Here is a 24,369-nt window from a genome sequence, read left to right on the forward strand (position 1 = left end):
AAAACCAATAAAGTGATCTTTGCACTTCTTTCAGAACTTCCACCCATCAGATTTTCTTAGTACTTTTCTTGACCATATTTGTTTTTTAACGCTAGTTAACTTTTCCACTCGTCTGCTTTCTGCATTGCTTAGTTTTGCTACTTAACATATTGTCATGAATTGTGTATTTTCAGGTACAAGATCAGCACGTCATCTGGGGGAGGCTATTGTGACTGTGGTGACAGGGAAGCTTGGAAAACTGATGTATTCTGCGATATTCATGTTAAGGGTCAAATGGTTCAACAATTGCAAAACCCATTAGAAAAGATACCTGCAGATTTGGTAAGTTCAATGTGTGTCAATTTTTACGGTGGCCGTTCCACTTGGGAACCTGCATTTTTTTTAGTAGGGTGACCTTGTTTAATCTTATCATTTATCACCTTTCTAGTGTTGAGCACTATTTAAAAGATTGTTTTCAATTTGCAGCAGATGATTTAGTCCAGAGGTCAGTTAGGATGCCATGTATGAATATTGTTAATTTTTTTTTTTTATAAAGTATACATACATATATACACAAGAGTTCTTACATTCTTGTATATCCACCCACTAGCACACATAGCATTTCGGGCGGGTCCTTTATCCTAATTTTCCCCGGAATACGACTTGCCAAATCATCTAACAACCAGGTACCCATTCGCTGCTGAGTGAACAGAGGCTACAGTTAAGAATTGGCTCCCAATCAATTCTAACCAGCCAGGATACAAACTCGGGCCAAAGCGCTCGCGAAGCTCCAGGAGTGTGTTTTACAACTGTGCCACGGGGACTGCAAATGCCAAATAAACAGTGCAGTGTACTGTACTGTTATATTATTGATAAATGTGAAGTATATTTGTTATTAGTCAAATTTTGTGAAGCACGGTATTTTGTTTATTAAATGAAACTATTTAAATATTGCTAGATTCTCTTTATGTACTATTTTTATGGAAGCCCACCATATAGTTTAATTAGGATCACTTCAATGATGGAATTAGTTACAAATCCATAGCTACATTTGTAATTAAAAAGATATGAAAATAAAGAAGAGAACATCGGTTATGGGCCAATAAATTTCGTAAAATTTATGTAAGATTTGAAACTTGTATTAAAAACAAATCTGAAAATTCTCTCGCTTGTTCTAATGGAGTAGAAACAGACTAGGTACACTAAACCGAACAAAACAGGGAAGCATATCCTTTACGAAGAAAATTATAAATACCATATACTGTTCTCGAAGGCAGACAAATAATTTTTTTTGTTTATTTGCTAAACTTGGAAATGCTTACTGTATATGCTAAACACACAAATTTCTTTCCATTTCAGACTGAAAGGATCCATTTAATATTTGATTGTATCCTGCCTTATGCCAAGGAGCTACTTACATATGAAGAAGGATTCTCTATTCCAAAGGACTTGGAAATTAGAGAATCCGATCGTGAACCCACGAATTTATCGAGCCTTTATGACATAAAAGATACATATGTCACTATGCTGTACAATGATGAGACACACACCTATGACCAGGTTTGTGAAGAAGTGATATAACTGTAACTCATTACTCTTGTCTTGCCCTCCATGTTTGTTTTATCAAATACTGTTCCCAAGTATAATATTTAAGTTTGTTAGCTCCTCAGATATTTCATCCCCACCCTACTGCAACTCATATTTGTATCCTACAGTTCAACTGTCTCATCGGTCTAAAGATCTACAAAATCCATGAAGTCTTATTCCATTCTCTCAAGCATCATACTCTTTAAATTTTCCTACAATGTCATTAAATTTTTTTTTTTATTGCACATACCATGAAACACACTATATTTTTTAATTCCTTCTCTCTACAAGGAAGACTGCACAATGTGCATACAATGTTGGTAACACATTACTCCCCATTAGTTTACTTCCCCTTTTTGTTCCAGGGGACGTTTCCTTTACATCCCTAAGCCAACCATTTATTCAATACATTAAATGCTGGGAAGATTACTCCACCTTGTCTTATGCTTGTCCTAATATTAAAAATCCTGTCCTGTATTTCCGTTTACTCTCAAATTCTCTGCTATTGATATAGAAGGATTTTGCACTTCATAGTTATTTTTTTTACTAATTTTCAGGTCATAAACACATTGGAACGAGCTATAGAATGTACACAAAAAGATGCAGTGGCATTTGCAACAAGCATAGATAGAGAGGGTCGATGTATTGTGAGATGCTCATCCTTCCAGCAGTGCTCCCAAACTAAGAACCACATGGAAAAACAAACATCACGGGGTGGTGGACGGCCACTGAAAGTTCAGGTTAGTAATAATCTTGCCGTGTAGGTCATGGCAGTCATGTCTAACTAGAGGCAGTCTTTAAATGGTGTACTGAAACAATATATGAAATGAAAGGGATAGCAAGAGGGGTTAGTGAGGTTGAAGGAGTGCAAGGAATGTGGTGATGCCTCCTGGAGAAACTTTGCTGAAGCCTACTAATAATGAGGAAGCTCCCAGGAAGGACATTCAAGCTATAGATACAGTAAATATATTATAAATATATTATTGTAAATTCTCGTGTAATACAGATTGTGTTGATACAATTCAGTGTCATTCATATTTACAGTAGCAGCAGTTAAGTTTATATTGTAATATTGATCTATTGGTGTATTATGAATTAGTTTCAATATAATGATAATTTTATGTATTAAAGATTGTACAAATGTATTTCAGGTAATGCAGACATACATCATTGCTCACCAGATGTTTGCATCAAGGCTGCTAACATGGCTTCATAACGTCCTGGAGTCTGCTCAGGCATTCAGACTTATCTTCAGTGATATTGTAAACAAGGTAAGACAGAGCTCATGTCTAAAGATATCTTAAACTTGATATAAATTAAACTGTATAGTCATCATTGATGACAAAGCATTGTTTTTATTTCTTGTGCAGTAACAGTACAGTACTTGAAACTTTGCTTATTCATTACACATTATTCATGTTTATTCAGTTATGATGTCATTAATTTTTTTCTTGTTTGTGTTCAAACACCATTTAAATCTGAAATACAGAAGTAAAGACGAAACCACTTGAGATTTTAGACTGGATATCGGATTCCTGATGGGCAATGTCAAGCATGACCTACTAACCAGAGATGGGGAGGCCACATGGAATCCCTCAATTCATGAGGGGTTCCATGGAATGGAACAAATTTAAGCTATGAACTAGGAGTCTGCAGTATGTGGAGTTCCTTGTTACTATTTTAATGATTTAACAAGATTTAATTTATATTAAATATTTATATATGCAGTATTTTAGTTACAATTGTTTTTCATGGAAAATACAGTAACATAGATAGGGATGTTCCATAAGATTAATGTCAGAAGTAAAGATGAAACCGTCTTTACTCTAACTCTAAATGTGTAGAGTTTCTTCTAGCTTCATCATACCTAACGGCTCTACTCACTCCTTTAGATTTACTCGTTAACTTTACCGTTAACATTAACTTTTGTTAACTCTTTAATTAATATTCCAGATATACTTGGTAATGTTTTATACAATGGTTGGTTCTATGTGAGTATACAGTATTAAAAGTGCAGTTGATTCAATGCATATACCTTATGTTAATTCTAAATGATTGTCACTTTGGTTTGATACAGGATGGTGGCAGCATTGTGGAGAACATCATTTGGACAGACACAAAGATGTGGAAGACAGCTAGAGTACAGTGGCACCGTCTTTTTATTTCCGGTATGCTCATGGACCAGGAGAGTAAGAAAATGTTTGCTAGGGTGAGTTTCAGGTGAAAATTTTTGCTTAATGTTATACATCTGTTCCAGGCAATTACAAATTAATGGTACTAGTGCTGTATTGATATTTATTGTGAGAGAAAATAGTTGCGATTAAATATAAATCTCATATGGACCAGTGGGGTTTCTGAATTTTATTTTTATTCCTGTGTTAAGTCTTACACTACCATGAAAACCTCTTGTGTAACTTGTTATCCACAAAGGTCATGTGCTTGGTGTTTTTAGTTCTTAACAGTTATAAACATAATTATCCAGTATTGCATATTAATTAACACTTTCACACTCTTCACATGCCCCTGGCATCCACAATTTTTCTCGAGTCCGAGCTGTGAATGCGACGTAACATGAAAATTCACGGGTAACTTTTGCCGAAATTAGGCTTTGCTGTGGGGAGTCACGACGGGCTTTTGGACATTACAGTATGTGCATATACACCTGTAGGGAATTCTATTGCGAACACAATGATAGCTGAACAAACGATGTAGCATGAAAATTAATTACTTATCTATTTAATTGTCTATCTATTATTTGTATTATTTAATTTTAATTATTTAATTTTTTAATTATTTTAATTATTAAATAAGGAAAAAATTCATCTCTTGAAGAATGAGAGCTACGCTCGGTGTCCCTTCTTCCCAGTACTTTGTGGTACTGTATAACGCTTTGAAACTATTAACGGTTTTGGCCTCTATCACCTTCTCACTTGGTTAGTTCCAACCTCTATACCTAAGACCCTAACAACCAGGAGAGTTGCCCGAGTAAGCGATTGTGAGCCTTGTGCACCTTGCAGAAATATTTAATTCGACTTTAGATCTGGTTGACACACGCACCCACCAATGAAATGATCCTGGTTGATACACTGAAGGGGTTAGTGTGTGCGCATAATTGGAAAATTTGCAATTTTAAGGCTGTTATCCTTTTGCTGTGGTGAATTGTATTTTACATTGTTTTTTAAACCTTTTTTTTTTTTCCTCCAGACTTTCACCAAGCACTATAGTAAAATGATGAAAGACTTCATACTGGATGACCATGACCATGCCGTATCTGTCGCATCACTGGGTGTGCAGCTATTTACAATGCCAACAATTGCTCATATGTTGGTGTCGGAGGAGGATGTTTTGACTCGTCTCCTCAATACCTTCTTGTCAGAATGTGAAAAGAAGCTTAGAGACAGTGAGTGTTTTCATTTAAAATATTTTTTCTTTATTTGTTCCAATGCCATATCCTTGCTAATAGTCTATAAATTTATATTGTATCAGTTATGGTATGTCCCACCTTAATGGAGTGTGGAGGCATTAGCCTGAAGAAGATTACAAAGTAATATAGTTTATGGATAATTTTTAGGGATTAATTATAGCAGTATAGCTCAGGAATGTGCCTTACATATTAATACTGTGTAAGAGAGATACACAGTATTATATATAGAGCAAACGTAGGTAGTAGAGCAAGGCTGAGGGAAAGAAGTGATAGGAAACAAGTCTTATAGCAAGCAGTGTTGAGGGGAGGTGACTGTTTTTGTACAGTACAATATATGGCAATTCATTATGAGCTATTTATTGTTGTTTTAAAGAGTGAAGCTGTGGATGATTTTGTGATGATAGTTCTGTTATGCTGTTTAGTGTGAAAGATGCAGCGGGTTGGTGGATGTTGTTCTGAATGTCTTTGACCATTTCTTTGTTTTTCTGCAATATTTTCAAATCTTCCATGTGCAAGTGGCCCTTCGTAAAATTAGGAAGTGGTGTAGTGATGATGGTCAAAAGAGCACATAGTGTTCAACATAACGTATGTGGAAGCACACTCATACTTTTGCATCTATAATTCATACAGGAATAAACTCGCATGTATGCGAGTGTTTATTATGAAGTTCAGTTGTATACACAAAATATACATGCATTGCATAAGTGTATCCTGCATTGAGCATCTTGAAATATTTTGACTGTATTCCATGCATTTCACAGATAAGCTGGCCCTTGAACACCGCAGCTCAAACACGTCGTCATTCCGTCGCATCCAGTATATTCTCTATGACCTTAAGTATTTGTTAGGGGTGAAGCCGGAAGTTTGGACCGATAGTCTCCGCAGAGGGTTTCTTCACGGGTACAGTCTCCTCCTGCGCCTCCTTAGCATGATGCAGGTTGGTATCAAACTTTACATTTTTCTTAAATATTAATGTAATGCTTAAATAATTAATGTAACTTCCTTTCAATATATACTGTTGTAGTTAAAAAAATTTAAGAGTATGTAAATCATGTATTATACAAATCCCCCCTTCTATTTTCCCTATAGAGATTCTCTACATTACACATCATTATAGGTACAGTATTTCAGATATTATCCCTTTATTTAAGACAGTATTGTCAGACCTTCATTGTAAAGTTGGAAATAATTTGTTCTTTAATCACTTCAAGATGTTCCAAAACGTTTTCTATTCTTATTTATATCTGGTTCCTGTTTTTAATCGTGAAAATTGTTCTCTTCAATAGGGCATGGATCCTATGGTGCGACAAGTGGGGACACACATGGAGTATGAGCCAGAGTGGGAGTCGGCTTTCAACCTCCATATTAAACTAGCAGCTGTCATCCCACTTGTGATAGAGTGGGCTGCATCAGATCGCATTGTACTCATCAAAGCATATCGGTGAAGAATTTTAATTTGTAATTTAATATTGAATTGTTTATTTAACTGTTTTAACCCTTACATTCTGAGTTTTATCTCGACTCTCATTGTTGTTAAACCTTTATGTAACTATTATAGCCAGGCTTATAAGTAATCTTTACTGGTAGTTTGAATATAGCACTAAAGTAATTAAATGGGTGTAAGAAGGTGGCAAAATCACTAAATTATCTTGGTACTGTTGTGGTAAATCAAATTTTAACTTGAAGTATAATTTTGTTTCTAAAAATATTTTCAGGTTATTAATGAAATCCCTTGGAGACTTGGGTACAGAGGCAACTCGGAGAAGATATGTAAGGGAATTGCTCGATTATTCTGTGTCCTGCATAGAGTATGATGTCTCTTCGGCACCGGTGTCAATCCATCTCCCACTCTCGCGCTTGGTGGCAGGTCTGACCCTCCATCTTGATAAATATGGCCTTAACTACAACTCTCCCGAATTCTTGGTGAAAGGCAAACCTTCTCCTGAAGAACTAATGGAACCAGTTCTCAGAACACAAGTAATGATTGCTCAGGTAAAGTTGTATATAGTATTTTCTTTAAAGAGAGTGGCATCAACATTAACTAATTTCTCACTATGAAGTAGTGGAGTAACTTGGCCTGAAAGGATGATCAATATTATAAGAAGGTAGATATTTTTGGTGACACTTGTCATAATTCTGTAATGTCTTTGTTTGGTTCCATTTATGGTAAACTATCAGTCATGATAGCAAAATACCCATTTTAATGACCATTTCATTTTAGTATTTCTCATAAATACTAAAATTATCATGCATTCCCCTTCAAGAGATACTGCTTTCCATTATTGATGTTCATTGCTGCTTCCTGATCATTGTGTATATGTGCCAAATTTGCTCACTCCCTACATCTATATTTACAAATTTAAATTTAATTTAACACATTCTTCACAGGTTCATGCTGGGATGTGGCGACGTAATGGCTTCTCCCTCATCAACCAGATTTATTTCTATCATAATGTGAGGTGTAGACAAGAGATGTTAGACCGTGATGTGATGCTCTTGCAGATAGCCGCTACGCTTATTGATTCTAATGAATTTCTGGTGCATCTTATGAATCGGTTCAACTTGATGAGTTGGGCAAGAGAAGATTATGAAATCAACTATCTAAGGGTAGGGCACGTCTTTGTTAACAAGTCCCTCGAGTTCATATCTTGCAACTTAGGGATTTATTCTTTATTTCTGTAGTTAGTATTACAAGGACCATGTTATCTCTAGCATTGCATAGTATTGGGAAATAGGATTTATTATGCAAGTCAGCGTTTGGTGTAAAGTTTTGAAGCGAGTGAGTAAATTACAAAGTTGTTAGGTTCAGAATGTATTAATATGAATTACTTTAGCTAACCTACGGCAATCCATGGCTCTACCACATTTTCAGCCAGTGCTGGTCTTTGCTCATAAGGGAAGTTGTCCAAACTAGTGTTGCCAATGCGATGGAAATCGCTAGAGCATGCTGGACACGCTGTTCAATGATTCCCTCGATACATGTTACTGAATCTATACCAGTTGTTAGTCGCTGTGGGGGGGGGGGGCAACCATTTAGATAAATGACCAGTGAACACCAAATTTATTATAAAATGGCTCGTAATGTACATGTTTATACTGGTGGAATTCTTTTAAGATTGTCTGTTATAACTACCTGGCTGATCACCAGCACAGTAAAGACCAACCTCTTGGCGGGCACTTCAGCATCAGCAACTTTTTACTTTAGTTTAATATTTCATTAAGCCTTATATATGACTGAATTGTGGTGTTATTTGTTGATAAATGTTCTTAAATTTTATACTACAGTTTTTTCCCAAAGAAAATAATGGTTTTATTTAATTTGAAGTGCAGTATGAAAAACTTTCTTGGGTGGCTTAGGAATCGTGACTTTACCATAGTGTTGAGTTGTGCATTAATCTTTGTGCAACAAAAATTGGTTGAATTGTTTTCATCATCTTTCTAGACAAAGAGCTTTTAGTTGAAAATAGTGAAACTGAGAAACTTGCTACAATGTTGTAGTGAATGAATGAAGGTGAAGGAAAGATCCAATCTGTTTGAGTATTAAAAACCAAATTTTTGTATGTAAACTATATCTTTCCTCAAGGTACTGTACACATAGTGAGATTAATAGGGTAATGGGTTTTTTAATAATTTTTCTGTTGACTAAGTAGTATGTATTTTCCAGGGTAATGATGATGATAACATGAGACAAACTGTAGTACTTGTGGAGGAATACCTGCAGTTAGTGATGATGCTGGTGGCAGAACGCTACACTCCAGGCATCGGGCATATTGAGGAAGAAGATAGAATTAAAAAAGAGATCATTCAGCTTCTTTGTATTGAACCAATGCCACACTCTGTTCTTAACAAGGCCCTTCCTGAAGGAACCAATCATGAGACTGGAATGGAAAAGGTATATTACTGTGTTTTTATATTTATATAATGGTCTTGTCTGCAACATGTTTGACACTTGCAGAATTGTAATGTTTTGTATGACTTGTTGCAGCATTATATATATCCATTTTCTTCCCATTTTTCTCCAGTATCTCGTCCATCTTCCAGGGGGTACTCTGCTGTGTAGCACTTAGCATACTTGCTTTGCAAGCTAGAAGAGAATTTAGAATCCTGGGCAGTGTGGAACAATTGGGCACTTTGTTTGTTTCTATGCACTTGATAGTAATTGAGAACCTTGGTATAAATTTATTAGTGGACCATGTTCTAGGAAAAGCATGGTGCTATAAAACTACCCAGTTCTGGTATCTGGCCCAAGGCTGAAATTCAAACATTCTTCATTTTCTTAGCCATATTCTTTTTTTTTTTTTTTTCATTTTCTTTTTCATTTTCCAATTTTCTTCTGTGCAGATTTGAAATATTGAAAATTATTCTTGCTCCATTTTTATTTTGTACAGGTTATTGATGAAGTTGCAGATTTCAAGAAGTCTTCTGGTGCTACTAAAGGTTATTTTGAACTCAAGAAATCTTACCACTCTCACTACAACCTCTTCTTCTACCATTACACTCGTGAAGAACAGAGCAAGTCAGAGGTAGGGGGTTACTTTTGCACAGTGTTAAATAAGTTAATCACTTGGCTCTTCCTTTAACCCTTAAGCAAGAGGTTGAGGCTTATGCTGAACAGTGTACAGTTTGTTGATCACTTTGCCCACTCCTTAGTATTTTATAATTATTATGGTTTAATAAGTTTTAATGAAAATTAGTCATTAATTCATATTGCTATAGTGTATGAAATACATACATGATTCTTCTATTTATATATTATATGCCTACTTTCAGGTAGGGCAACGTGCAAGGAAAAAAGCAGCTGGTGAGGAGGAATGTTGCCCCCCTCCCGTCCCTCCCCCATTCACAGTGCCATTTACGATGATAGTCAATATTCTCCAGTGTGACGTGTTCCTCCACATTCTCAAGACGGTTCTGAAGAGGTTAGATTAAACGAGATTTCTTTGCATATGACTTTTTTCTATTGTTTGGTTCTTAAGTATAATTGTAATATCTCTTTGTTTTTGTATTCTTATCTTCTTCTAATCTTCTATCAAGAGAAGATTTCTAACTTAATGGTAGGGCTATCTTTCAGATAACTTTTTAATAGGCCAAACAATTTTGTTACTTAAATTGTCAAAATATTTAAGTGCTCTCCCACCATTTATCACTTATTTATCGCTTTGATTTGATTTAGACAATTTTTCTTTTTTCTCCTTGTATTCTCCTGCTGCACAACAGCTTGTATAAAGTAGACTGGTCTTTATTGTAATATTTTCTTATCGATTAAGTGGAAACATGAGCTCTTCAAAAATCTTGCATTAAAGTTCAGTATTATTATTACTTCTCTGGCATTGGGCTTTTGATAAGTGTGAACCTAATTTATTAGGACACATGCCAAGCTCAATTTTGAATGCTGGTTTCTGATAATGAAACTCATTTCTTAATGATGATCCTAGTGTTGTATTGTAGTACTGTAGTATGACTAAGATTTATTAATTGATATTATAACAGAATGAGTGAAACCAAAACTCAGAGTGTGAGCGAGTCTCAGCTACAGAAGACTCTCCACCTGATAGGCTACGCCCTGCACGAGGAGGAACGCTATCACCGCAACAATGATCCCTACTTCCACTTCACTCGTCGCGCTCAAAAAATTAATCTCTTGTCCCTACTTGAGGGTTTGGTTGGCCATAATCGAACATCAACACACAAGGATCTCTTAGCTTGGACAATTAGAAAGTGAGTATAAATATACAGTAATTGGGTGGAAATATTGGTTTTTGTGCAGTCTTCAGTTGAAGTTAAAAGAAAATTATTTTTTTTTTTTTTTTTTTTTTTTTTTTAGTATCCTTTGACATACCCAGTTTTATATATATGGTTCACAACAATAACTATTTGTCAGCATTATAAAATTATCCAAATAGTTGTATCTAAAGCTGTACATATTAAATTTGGTAATTAAAAAAAAAAAAACTCCATGTTGCCGTATATAATATTAGTACTGTATACACTTGTGAATGATAATACAATTTTTCTAGTGTAAATAAATGCTTACATATCCATATCACTTCATCAGGTACCATGCAGTTCTTAACCTATCTATGGACTCGGCCAAGCAAAGCCAGGCATCGGAAGCAGTATTGGCTTCAACCTCTACTTCAGAGTTGGCCACAGCCTCGGCCGAAAAGAAGCGGAGAGCTGATATTGCTGCCCAGAGGAAGGCTCGAATTATGGCCAAGATGGCATCGATGCAACAAAATTTCATAAAGACAAATGAAACATTTTTCCAGGTTAGGGGAATGATACTGTAATAACACTAATTGTTATTTTAAGTAAACACGGCCACGAGCAAAACTATTTTAGGCAACTAGGCGAGTAGTGCAGAAAAGAAATACACAAACACAGGCTCAAATGCACATGCAGAATGCTCAAACAGATACACAGCTCACACATCACTCGTCCAAAAGTGGCTACTGGAATATAATGCCCCAAGATTTTAAGTAGTGTAATATCCTTTGGGAAGAGTGAAGAGACAGTAGAGTACCTCTCTTGATTGCAAGAGAAGCAGTTGCAAGATTTAAAAGCAGGAAAAAGTGCCAAAGTGGGCGTAATAGCAGCACTTTACTCAAAACTAATAAACAAGGATGGCTTTAAAGAACTGAAACAGTGAATTCTTTGGAATGTAAGATTCATATACAGTATTCAGTCAGCCCTAGAACATGCAGCTCAAGTGTAAAATTTCCCTGGTAAAGGATGACCAAAATTTAGAAAGTGTATTGGTATGTCAAAAGACGAGTACCAGAAATGAGCTATTGAGGACAGATTAAGAGAAAAAGACGAGGTAATGTGATCATAATGCACAAAATGAAGGAAATAGACAAATTGTATAGTTATTCAGGTGAGGGAGAACAGAATGAGGAGGTGCAGGTGGAAGTTGCAAACATAAGAGCCAGAGAATAGTGAGGAAATATTGTGCAGGGAAAATGATGAACTGTAATAAACTTGAACTAATATGGTAGAAAAAATTGCCATTCACAGCTTCAAGACAAAAGTATTAAACAGCACAGTACATGAAACGGATTATAAAGGCTCAAAGTACAAAAGCTAGGAGGTAATGTTATTGAAGTAGATCTCGGCCTATAGTCACAACTAGGCAAGCAGCGCGCACCCTATCATAATACTTGACTACATGGTTGAACTAATGTAGAGGACCAAGATGGTTAGTGGGTCCAGAAGAAAGTTAAGATTACAGGGGAATACTGTAATCTAGAACCGGCTGCGAGGACGCTAAGCCCTGAAAACACCACAAGGTAGAAGGGCTCCCCTATGGGAGGCCCTGTGAGAGTGACATAAAGGGAAATACAACAAATGATGTAATACCTTACATTTGGTAAAGCTGTAGTTGAGAAGAGCAGGATTAATCCATAGGTAAGGTGTGAGGGGGAATATTCTCGCAGCAAGCAATACAGGTCTTCAAGATAAAATCAGAGTGGAGTGCTGAAATGGGCTAAGATAGATAGAAACCACAATGAGGGACACGAGTGGTATTAAATAATTGGATGATAGAATTAAATGTAATAAAGACAGTAGGCCAGGCTTAAATATTGCTATGTCTACTGGAAGAGAGAGCAGATCTTTTATGCAACTCACTAAATAGGGTCTCTTGATTCAATTCAATTGTAGATATTGTTAAATTATAATTGAATGTGTTTACTTACTAACCATTGATCAGTGCATACTGTATTAAATCTGATTCTTTGTTCTTTATTGAACTTATCTTTACTTTTAATTGGTTATTGTGTATTTTAAGTCTTCTGTTTGTGCTTAATTTCTGAATTCTTGCATAAAAATTACCCTTTACAGTATTTTTTTTATATGCATAAATAGAGCAGTATATATTGCTGTTGTACCTTAATTGTCTACTTCAAAATTACAGGTGCAAATGTCCCACTTAAAAATTTACAAAAATGTTTTATAGTTTTGTTATTGTCTAAATGCTGTACATGGTTTTTCTTTTATTAGGAAACTCCTTCAACGGAACAGACATTGGACATTGTAGAATCGACACCCATGGATATAAGTGAACAGTTGCCAGAAGACATGATTGCTATTGGTCCACGCCAGACACTAAGACCTCCACAGGAAATTACGTAAGTGAAAGCAGTTCTGGATTTTGCAGTACAGTACACTATACTGTACTTATTTTTTAATGAATAAAGCTGATAGAATTTAAACTGTTTAGTAATTTAATTTAAATGATTCCTTTTCATCTGTTGCAGGTACACTTGCATACTTTGCCACCAAGAGGATATTGTTGGTAAAGGAGATGGAAACACAGGGAGACCCATGGTTCTAGGTGCTCTAATTCAGAGATCTACAGTACTGTCTCGCAATCGAACCCGCCATTTGGACCAACCAGAAAATCATGACCCATTGCTGTTACCAGCAGATTTACATTGGGGTGCGCATACCTCTTCTTGTGGACACGCTATGCACGCGCAGTGTTGGCAAAAATATTTTGATGACGTGCTTACCAAAGAGAGGCGGAGACCGTATCGGTGAGTACCCAATTTATTTTATCAAGTCTGTATTCAATAAAATGGTGGTGGTTATATTTAATTGCATGTGTGAAGGGAAGGGTTTTCCCAGCTGATGATGATGGGCAAATTGCAAGGCTCATAGGCATGAATCGCTACTTTCATGTATTGATAAGTGCTCAACTTGCATGCCTGGGTCCAAAAGTCTTGGATTGTGAGAGAAGACCAGGCATATAGGGTGTTTATGGATAGCTGAACAGTAGTTGCCTAAGCAAGGATTAATGCACAGTGGCCATTGTTGGGCTAATTAGGACCAATTTAAATATTTACTCATGCCTCTTAAGAGTTGGCAGCCACATTGAAATGGAGTGATCTGGTAGTCAGACACGAGGGGAAGACCCAAGGAAGCAATGACACTACTGTATGTGCAACAGAGTGAGAGATGGGTACAGAAAGAAATGTGCCTCCCCATTTTGGGAGCCATAGGATGGCAACGTCTGTGTGTTCATGTCATTAAGGCAAGGCTTGCAAGAGAGGAAGAAGTGACCGCTACTACTGGCTAAGCTCACTTATCCAAACTATAAGGGAGGGGGCCCCTCACTGGATAAGCCAGATATCTGGATAAGCAGAATTCTTACCAAGGAAGTCCAAAAGTTACCATTTTCGCAATTTTTTTTTTTGTACCTCAACCAACCTAATTAGTTTCCACACACACGCCATAAAGACAAATATAATATAAATCAAACTTAATTACCTTGTAGTTTGTCTTTTTGTCTGGTATTGTAGTTCTTGAAAATTTACGTAACATAATCTCTGGTTATCCGGATATGGTTAAGTTTTGCCAGAAAATTTTCCAGGTGCGATTTTTACTGGATAACCCAAATATTCGGTTCAGTGGGCTTCAGATGAGAGCTCATACTGTAGTTCATGAAATGTCAAGTGTGGATAAGAATTACTTTGTACATTATGTTCCTGTGCTGAGGCTGAGTTCTTAAGAAAGAAAACTTAATCAGAGATGACTACATGTAGGTTTGTCAGTGAATGCCAGCTTGAGGTTGGTAGCTAAACGTCCTGTTCCTGGGTGACAGGCTGTGCCTCTTGCGCCAAGTGTATTCATCCATAGTCTGTCATCAAACGTCTAGGTACTGTTTTGGGTTTTTGGTGGCCTTTATTTATAACACAATTTACGTTAAAGCAATGTACAGTGCTAATAAAATAAAGTAAAAATGTCTAATATTAAAAAAAATTTAAGCTACATGTACTGGCTGTATAGCATATTTCGTTGCTAAAATGGGGGATTTTTTCCATCTGGCTGCCTATGTATCTTGCCCTGAGCAGACCCATCTCTTCCCTGTGAACTTTGCCCCTGTATAGTAAAAGTGGAGAGAACTCTTGAAATAATAGGTAAATAGAGATGTATTAATTGCTGCTTGATAGGTGTATAGTACTGTAGTGAGAAGCTATTTAAGGGACGGGGAAAACTTTAGATTACAGTGGCATGAATTTTCAGACTATTAATGCCAAGGCAAACGACCAACTTTTAGCTTTATCTTGTACTTAACATGATTGTAATTTTACATTAGTTTGTCTAATGAAAAATAAATAGTAAGGTCATTAAATAATAAATTCTTAAGTCTGTCTTCAGACAAGCTGATGTCAAATAACAGTATTATTCTTAATGAATCCTATAGTTTATAAAATGAGACACTGTACTGAAAGCTGAAGGGGGAGATCTAGAGGTAGATGCTGAGAGATGGAGATCTAGATGCTGGGAGATGTTGATATAGAGAGATATAAGGACATCTAGATGCAGAGAGCAGGGTAAATGCTGAGATGGGCAACAGTTGCAGCAATGTGTTAGTCCTTAATATACAGACTAGCTTATGAAGCTTTATTTACAACACATTTATTCTGATCTTAACAATCCTAGCTGGACTAAATAGGGATTTTGGTGAGCATTCTTCTAAGTGACTCACCGTTATCTTAAACATGAAAGAATTTCCATGTGGGATGAATGGATTGAGAGAGAGAGATACTATAGGTTGGGGGTTGATGGAAGCTGGGAAGGTTGAATAAACATGCATTTAAAGAGTCTAATGATATCTGATTGAACCTGGATGGAATCGTTTCCACCTAAATGGGAATTGAATATAATACGGATTGTACGGATTTTGATTATCAAATCAAACTGGTAAAGAGTTAAGGGGCACATTTTTGGCAGTAAAGCATTGTGTTACAAACTAGAAAATAAAATAAAATAAAAAATCTCAGTACTGTAGTTTGAAAATAGGAAAGCCATAGCTTAACATTTTTATAAAGGAGAAAGTAAATAACTTATATTGTATTGTTTTGTACTATATTTTTAATGGCTTTACACATATAAGATATACAGTAATTAAATATACAGTACTACATTTAAAAAAATATATAAATATTTTAATATATTACATTTATAACTCCTGTCACAGTTCAGAAGTCTTGACCATAAATATGCTGCATCTTTATACATAATCAAACTTGTTAATACAAAGAAATGCACAAGAGTAATGTCTGCAACCGATTGATTATTCCCTGATTATTGACAATCTTTTAAACTGAGAATATTGATAGGATTTTTGTTGTTGCAATTACCATATATCACACTTGTCTTTAATAGTGTTCATTTTGGTATCTTCATCACAAGCAAATACCCTTTGGAAATCAGGAGTGTTGGAAAGTGTGGCCCTAACTCTTACAGAATGTGGTGGGTAATGGGCTACACCTTTGGGTGGAATACCATTAATGGATGCAGCACAAAACAGTTGGGCATATTGCAAGAAGAATAATTGATCCGGTGAAAGGTGTAGCTCGGTCAAAAGCTCACTTATTGAGGATGGGAGTTTTGTATTGGGGAGCTTGCTTTGTATTGTTCTGTAAGCATTTCCAATGCTGCCATCATCTGCCATCACTTCAGCGATGGTTAAAAGACCCTGAATTGGATAGTAGTTCTCAGTGTATTGGTTAATACGACATAATACTTTCTCAACAAAGTCGACAACAGTTTGTTCATCCCACATGGTGGCATTAGCCCTACCATACAGGTCTCTAGTGCGACCCACAAAATCAATAGCATGTCCCAGCTCATGACTGATGAATGTACCCATTGTGGCATATGAGAGTGTTTCTGGAAGATCAGAGTTGTACAGAGGGTACATGAATCCTCCCAGTGGTATGAGTAAAGTATTTCTACGATACACGTAAAAGCTGATCAGGGACATCGGCGACAGAATTTCCCACTCGCTGTAAGCTCCTGGCTGTCTCAAGAACCTCATTTGCTGATTTTGATTAAATTTTAACAAGTTTATTTGATTATGCAATAGATTTTTCTTGTTAAAGTTTAAATTCTCAAATAAACTGTGGAGCTCAAACATATCATCAAGGATTGGTGGGTAACCTACAAGTATGTTAACATTTCTTAATTTCTCAACCAGCACACTTTTAGCCTTCGAATTCAACCACTTGAAGGAATCTATATAACTTACATATTCGTTTCGGATGTTATCGGCCATTTGTTCCACTTTCTTTATCATGCTATGGATGGTTGGTCCTTGTTGAAGCTGCTCCTTGATAATTTCCATTAAAAGGTAAGCAATAGGAAGTGGGAGTCTCTCTTCCAGTTCCTTGATACATGGTCGAAAGCGAAATTTTGGCAAAGCAGTTGCATCTTCTCCAGTTATGATGTCAAATAATGGTAGGACTGTATTCCTGGCTTCCTTGTGAAGAAATTGACTGTAATATTGCACCACCTGCCAGCGGAGAAATATATACAATCTGTCTGACCCATTATGTGAGATTTCTTCCATTATTTCAATGGAGATGGCTGCCAAATAATCCTGAATTAGAGAGAGTATGCGTTCATTTATGGTAATGAATGTACCCACATTGTTGAAGCCTTTGTTGAAATACTTTTGCCAGTCTAAAAAGGGTGCAACACTGTTCAACTCTTCAATATTTGTATCATTCACCAGCAAAGAACCACCCACTGGCTGGTGAATTTGCAAGAGTTCAAGGATAATATGAACCTCGTTTTCCACACTGTTGTTGGCAAATGTGCCAACCATTTCAAGAATATCTGAAGCATATTGCTTATATACTGTGATAAGTTCATCGTTGCCTCTGACAACAGTGCCTTGTGGCACCAGATCCACGCTTGGTGTTGTTAGTTCAATAGCCATGGCATTTGCAATAGTGTTGTCAGTCTCGACCTTCCAACTGAAGAAGGCATGTATGGCTAGGTCATAATGGACATATTCCAGTATCCTTTGGAATGCTTCCAAAGGTTGCGACTGCAACTTAATACGCTGGTATTCTTGGTCCATTTGGTGAAGAACGTCTTGAAGAGGGCCAACACCAAGCAGAGCCAAATTAGTTTCATTTTCACATGATGCATAATAGTCGGTCACTAATTTCCATACAAAAGTATCGGCTTTATTTAAACGTGATTTAGTTAAAGGTTCATCAAATACAGTTTGTAAATTGGTTTTATAATTCACATTTTTGTCACTGTTATTCATAAAAGCCTCCAGCTCTTCTTCCATCATATCCCAGATTCTGACAGTCATTGCCTCGAAGTTACTCCAACTTGATACTCCTTTTGGAGGAGGATGCTGCTCTTTCCAGTTCCCACAGGCATATTGGTAGAAGTCATCACAGGGCGGAACACTCAAATTCATGGCACCTCGAATATTATCGACCACGTAGCTGTAGAAGTCGTGGAGGTCAGGCGAGGGGTCTGATGGCTTCTTGAATGATGGTCGCAACTCATAATCTGGGGACTCTAAGATTTCTTGAAGATTTGCTTCATCCTCTCTAATAGTGTTTGATTGAAATAGTTCGCCAGCTGAATATTTGGGATGTTGGCTTCTGTTAGAGTAGATGGGTGAGGGTGAAGTAGTAGTAGTAGTGAGGAGCGGGAAGAGGACAATGATGAGAACCAGGCCAGAGACGACTACACCTGCAATGCTCACCCCTACCATCCATTTCTCTGGGTACCTCCGGTCCTGTTTCTCAGTCCTCCCATGCTCGCTGTCCACGGCGCCTACCCTACAGGTAGCCGATCCTTGTCGTCGATCTCTCGTGAAAGATAGGAATTTAGAAGGTAACAAACTCGCCAACCGTCCCAGGCGAGGTCTTTGCGAGTCCTGCGTAGGAGGACCGGATTGCGTGGTGTCCACGGTGTGGGGGATTTGTCTGGTATTAGGCCTTTGGTGCTCATGACTGTCAGCGTCTGTCGGCGATGGTCCTGGATCATGAACTCCCATAGTTGATTTTCTGAATTCTCCTTCACTATTGCTTGTCGCTGGAAAGAGCTCTCAGGAACTGATAACTTGTAACTTGAAGTGTGGACACTGTATACAGTACAAATACAACTTGTAGAATCATGACAAATCGCACTTTGTATGCTAGATACTGGGCGGGTCTTAAGGTCGTATAGTCATTTGTTGTATAAGTTTCATTATCACTTTATTGCCATTAGCTTCATATCACCGGTAGTAAGTTGCTGTGGTTAAGTGTTCCAAATATGAGTTTAGGACGTAACGAAATGGTTTAGGAGGGTTTGCCTCGTGGGGCGGAGAGAGGGAAGCGCAGTATTATCGCGCATGTAAGCACATGTGCAGCACCTCCCGGCAGCACACCACTGGAGTGACTGAGGCAGATGACTGGTCGCGAAACGGCTCACTGGAACCTACACTACCTCTTAAGTTGCCAGATTACACTAGAATAATTTTTATATTGCTTGTTATTCACCTATATTACAATTAGTTGTATTTAGTAAACCTGATAATAAACCCAAGGTATTTGATGTGTTCAGTTTATCCCGGGGGGAATTACTCTCGTTACCAAGGCGGTGAAATATTACCAGCATGATAAGTTCACTAGTCTATATTGACCCGTGCGACGCATCCCTTGGGTTAAACACCATATTACATAACCATACAAATCGGCAGTTAGATATAATTGAACAGAAAGATACAAATGATTAAACTTAATAGGGGGTCACTTTTTTCTCAAGGAATATTCCTGAGCGGGCCCTAAGCCTCTGGCTGGCCCACTAAGAGTTTCTTGTTTCTGTTTTACTTAGGCGGTGTACGAGTATATGACTCGTATGTACAGTAAGATTATGCCCAATGTGTTTAACAATTTCTTCTGCTGTGTTGAATTTTAGTTGAAATCTCACTGGGTTTGTAACTGTGCGCTGTGTAACTCGTTTCTACCACCGCCACCCCACAGGGTAGACATGAACGTCCGTAGTAAGGTCAAACTTAAGGGATAAGCATAAGGTTGGGTTTTCTAGTAAGTAGGTTGGGCAGTTTTACGGTGGCAGGTGTTGTGTGTACACAACGCAGCGCTCCCTACATGTGCGTGGTTACTTACAACACTCTTGTGATACCATCCTAAATGTCGCACAGGGGCCATGATGCCGGATGTGAGAAGGCAGGGTGCCTCTCCTCCCCTCCCGTGTTTGGCGAGGCAGAGAAAACTGGTTGCTGCCCATTTGAAAGTATATGGTCGGGGCGGGTTTTCTTGCTAGGGTGGAGGCGGTGGTGTGGGGGTTAGTTGTGCGCGCGCACTAACGTAGTCGGGTCCAGGTGCTGCGTCAGATGAGCTGTAAGGAAAGGAAGAGAGAACTGCATTGAAACACGCTAGAGAAGACAAGAGGCTGACGTGATGTAATACATAAAATTCTTAAGGAAATTAACAGGGTAATAAAAAGGGACTTTTTGGTTTTACTTTTGACTAAAGTATAGGTTGGATTTTTTTAATTCATTACCGAGTGAGTTAAGAAGAGGTTTCGAATCTGAATTAAAATCAAGGCAAAAGATTTTGTAAGTGTAAATTGCAGAGAATGTGAGGAGTGAGTGTGTGTAGAATCTGAGCGACACGTCATTATGATGTCAGGAAGATCAGTAGGAAATGAACTAGACGAGGAAGTAGAAGCCAACGTCACTGTTTCACAAGCTGGATGAGAGGTAGCAAGTCGGTTCAATTATTTTCTATCAGCTGAAAATGGTCGAAGTTTGTCTACATGTCAAATTATGTAATTACGCTTGTACGCCGTAGACACGCGCACACTACATGCTCATCAGCTGTGGTCTTGTAATTCATCAAGAGTGGAGCCACGTGCGTGAATTGAGACGGCATCAGTGTGCGTGTTGTAGCCTCCTACACCTTGCCTGGGAGATGAACCGGGTACGCTAGCGAGAAGTGTTTACTAGAGCGAAGCAGCAGGCGGGCGGCGGTGTGGAGCTGCCTTTCCTAACTTTTATGCTCGTGTTCATTGATGGATGTTAGCACAAGTCACTCCGGTTCATGTTAGGCTAGTTTAAAAAAAAAAATTCATTGCATTACTTGCTAATTAATATAGGCCTAATTTTGTATGAGTTGTGTAGCGTTTTAGGTTATAAAAAATATGCCATTCATTACATAGAAGACGAGTTGGTTTAAGTTGGTGAAACTTAGAAACTTTAGTTTTTGTATTCTCGCTGACCCCAATGTCTCGTGATGTTGGTCTATCCAGTTCTCTATCCCTTGATCTTGTTTGTCTTGCTCTTTATCTCTCCTCACCCCTGTGTTCATGGCGTGTGCACAACGCTATTCCCTCTAACTTTCCAATGATATGTGATCGTGTGGGCTCTAGCCACAGACGTCTCCCTGGCTGCCCCAACATGGTGAATGGCATCTTGGAGTGTGGAGAGAAAGTGGTGATTGTCGGGAGGGAGGGAGAGAGGGTAGACCCAGGAGGTAGTGGTGCCGGAGGTGGGGGTATGGGAAAGGTGCCGTGGGACACCCTGGATATGGGGAGGGGGGTGGAGGGTTGGATATGGGAAGTGGGTGCCGGGAATGTGTGATGCCTCATAACAGCCCAGCCTCCTAAAATGATAGTACTTGTAGCAACTATTTGATCAAACATATCGGTGTGTACTGTTGGGCCCCCCAAAAAAGTTCACGTTAAGTATTACAGAAAACAGCTCAAGTGGGTTTCTATTAATTAATTATATTGGAAATGTAAGTGATGAACCTAACCTGTCTTAAGCAATCCTAGGCCTAATACACGCTATCTCAGGCCTAATTTAATACATGTGTAATGTTAGGCCTAGGATTTTTTAATCTAGTCTTTAGCTTTTTTTATTTTTCTGAATCTCTTAAATTAATAGTACGGACAAAAACGTTTTTGCTCCAACACTCCATACCGTTACTTTCGAGCAAATAGTGGTTTTATGTGCTCCCATTTTGGAGGCTGTGCGGCATGATACACGGTGATCGGGTGGGGTTGACCACGTCTTGAGTTTTCCGTTTCGCAGAATTGGCAAATATTGACGTGGTGTAGGACTGTCGCTAGTAACTCTTAAGATTCTAAGTTTGCCTGTGTTAGTTATCTGGTCTCGCACGTAGTGGTGGTAGGGTTATTCTTCCACCACAACCCTTCCTTCCCGATTATAGGGTCCAAGTCCTGAGGAAATTTTCACCAATCGACCCGACCCAACTCGACCAAAATGAGAAAATTGTTTTTATATATAATATGCACAAAAGTGTGATGTTGCTCATTTTATTCTGGTTCAGGTTTTAGATACTAACTACCCTTGCTATCACTACCTGCCTGCCTGCCTTGCCCCACTTCGTGTATTGCAACGTTCATTCCAGTGTGAATTAGATCTCTAACCTAAGACACTCCCCCCTCCCACATTCCTCAGTCCCTGGCGAGGTGTCTGACGGCGTTGAGGTGGGTTGAGAGACGACCTACGTCCAGTTGGCAAGCGCACGCATGCAGGCCACGACTGGCTGACCACTGCCACCTGCAAGGCGCTCAGCGTTCGCAGGGGTTAATGCGTTAAATGCTGTATTTAAACTTTATTTTAACTTTGGTGGCGATGAGCACAGTTATCAGAACGTCTCGGGGTGATATAGGAGAGGGGGAATGGAAAGGCGGTCCATGAAGTAATGACGGTAACATAGCTGGAACAAATGAATACTGGAATAATGAATGCAATTTCGACTTTATTATCCTGGACGAACCTCGGTCTACGCCATTTATTTCTGTGGTTATAGAGTTCGGCGATTTAAAGCCGCCACTGACCTTGTTGTTTTAAGAGCATGAGATATAATCAGTTGGTGGCTTGAAAGTGTGGGGTGTGGAGCGAGGTGTGGGGTGGTGCAAGTTGTGAGAGCTTACCTGACTGTGACTACAGAGAAAGATCTAGTCCTTCAGGCCTCACCCAGTAGTAGCCTTGATGTACTGGCTGCGTTTTCATATAATCTTCCTTTCAGTGTGTTCCACTTGTTGACCACTCGGATAGGGAACGTTTACTTTCTTAGATGTTGCGTTTCCAACTTCCTCTCATGTCCTTCTCTTATACTTTGTCTTTAAATAGAGGTTTCCCTGGTCCACTTCGTCTTATACCTTGTGAGGGGCTGGTGAAGTTTGTGACCTCAGCTTGAGAGGGGAAGGGGAACAAGTTGAAGTTCCTGCAGTTTATTCTGTGAAGATTTCACGTAAATGAATTGCTGCCTGTTCTTCACATGCTAAATCTGAATGTGTTTTTGACACTAAGCCGAGACATTAGAGATGTGCGTGCTTGGTGCACAAGTCATTCGCGTGTTAATTAGATCTCCGGCTACAGTTCAGATGTCATCACAGTCACTGTACGGTTTCTCCAAATTCTACACACGCTATCCTCCGTAAAAGTAGGTTTGTGGAGGTTTTATAGCCAGTGGTGTGGCCTCTCGCTCTCTGGTGCTAGGTCTGATCCCTCTCGTGGAGTACTTAGCCTTATAAGATTATGCTGGATATTGTACTTTTAATACACCATATATGGATATAATAAGGGGCACACAACGTTTGTCTGTTTTGTATGTTATGGTTTATACAAGCGGGTGTAGTTGGCCGACGACAATACAAGTATCCTATGGAGCAAGACTTCAACGAGCGCACCTACGCTCTGGTAGGTTTGGTTAATGTTCTTGACGACCTCCTCTTCTGTGGGATTTTCTGGATGTGTAGTGAGGCTGTGGTGTAGTAATATTAGCACCTTCCCTGTGTTTCCTCACACAGGGCACCCGCAAGGTTCATCCTCCTATTGATACAACCTGGTTTTATTTCCCATGCGGCGTGTCTTTGGCCCTCCTCCTGCATTGTTGGGCTGGCCTCGTTTGACAATTGTTTGTGAGAACACTGACAATTCTTCATCTCGTTCCCATCAACACGATGCTGAGAAGACAATAAGGATGAAAATCACGGGAGGCAATAAGTTCAGCTGCTGTGATACTTCATGTTGCTGTGATAATGTGATACTTCATTGCCTTCGGTAGCTGTTGACATGACCTCCCTCCCGCTCATGTCATTGTCTTAGGGTTAAGGTTAAGCAGGGGTGGCTTGGCAATTTATTGAAGATACTGGGGACAACAGGTTATAGATATAATTGTGCGTTCATAATGGGTTTTCTATGAGTGCATTCGCACATTTCCACGTCATATATAGTGCGAAGATTAACCCAATTTTTTGGGGGGTGTGGCGCTCCTGATTCTCAAGTAGTGTCGCCTACAGCCTTGTGTTGCATCAGGCCACACTTGAACACTAATAATATTTCCTTCATAAAAAGCATTCACTTGTTTCCGTAACCGTGAGGGAATTGCTGTAAACTTGCTCGAGGCGTCTTGCTGTGTCGCGTATAGCAAGAGAGGCGGGCTGAAGACAATGTAAGTGGCACTCCAACAGAACTAGGCCACTTCTTACTTTTATTACAAACTTGTGTACACAGCAGTGTTTTGCCACCGTAACTCTGTAGCCCCTCTAAGTCCGTAGTCTTAAAGGGACTTCAGAGGTCG

At 38.6% G+C, this 24,369-nt stretch overlaps 2 protein-coding genes across 6 annotated transcripts in view; one reads left to right on the forward strand and one right to left on the reverse strand.

Annotated features, from left to right (window-relative positions):
- Positions 1-24,369, forward strand: part of Ubr1 (Ubr1 ubiquitin ligase) — a 53,762-nt gene that overhangs the window by 10,484 nt on the left and 18,909 nt on the right. For all 5 annotated transcript variants that reach the window (XM_069333996.1, XM_069333998.1, XM_045754005.2 and 2 more), the window contains exons 5-21: positions 174-321; positions 1,339-1,539; positions 2,124-2,306; positions 2,718-2,837; positions 3,644-3,775; positions 4,771-4,966; positions 5,752-5,927; positions 6,277-6,431; positions 6,706-6,982; positions 7,379-7,597; positions 8,655-8,882; positions 9,379-9,513; positions 9,761-9,909; positions 10,481-10,708; positions 11,046-11,259; positions 12,992-13,119; positions 13,249-13,527. In XM_069333996.1, coding sequence (XP_069190097.1) covers positions 174-321; positions 1,339-1,539; positions 2,124-2,306; positions 2,718-2,837; positions 3,644-3,775; positions 4,771-4,966; positions 5,752-5,927; positions 6,277-6,431; positions 6,706-6,982; positions 7,379-7,597; positions 8,655-8,882; positions 9,379-9,513; positions 9,761-9,909; positions 10,481-10,708; positions 11,046-11,259; positions 12,992-13,119; positions 13,249-13,527 — 3,168 coding nt within the window. The remainder of the gene's footprint in view (positions 1-173; positions 322-1,338; positions 1,540-2,123; positions 2,307-2,717; positions 2,838-3,643; positions 3,776-4,770; positions 4,967-5,751; positions 5,928-6,276; positions 6,432-6,705; positions 6,983-7,378; positions 7,598-8,654; positions 8,883-9,378; positions 9,514-9,760; positions 9,910-10,480; positions 10,709-11,045; positions 11,260-12,991; positions 13,120-13,248; positions 13,528-24,369) is intronic.
- Positions 15,987-18,947, reverse strand: LOC123765439 (endothelin-converting enzyme homolog). The gene has a single exon (XM_045754009.2). It carries the CDS (start codon positions 18,804-18,806, stop codon positions 16,134-16,136), a length of 2,673 nt encoding a protein of 890 aa, XP_045609965.2. The 5' UTR covers positions 18,807-18,947; the 3' UTR covers positions 15,987-16,133.

This window comes from Procambarus clarkii, chromosome 30, assembly GCF_040958095.1.
Source record: "Procambarus clarkii isolate CNS0578487 chromosome 30, FALCON_Pclarkii_2.0, whole genome shotgun sequence".
Taxonomy (NCBI): domain Eukaryota; kingdom Metazoa; phylum Arthropoda; class Malacostraca; order Decapoda; family Cambaridae; genus Procambarus; species Procambarus clarkii.

Excerpts from the sequence above, each read along its gene's own strand:
- LOC123765439 (XM_045754009.2), bottom strand. The coding sequence starts at position 18,806 with ATGGGAGTTCATGATCCAGGACCATCGCCGACAGACGCTGACAGTCAT.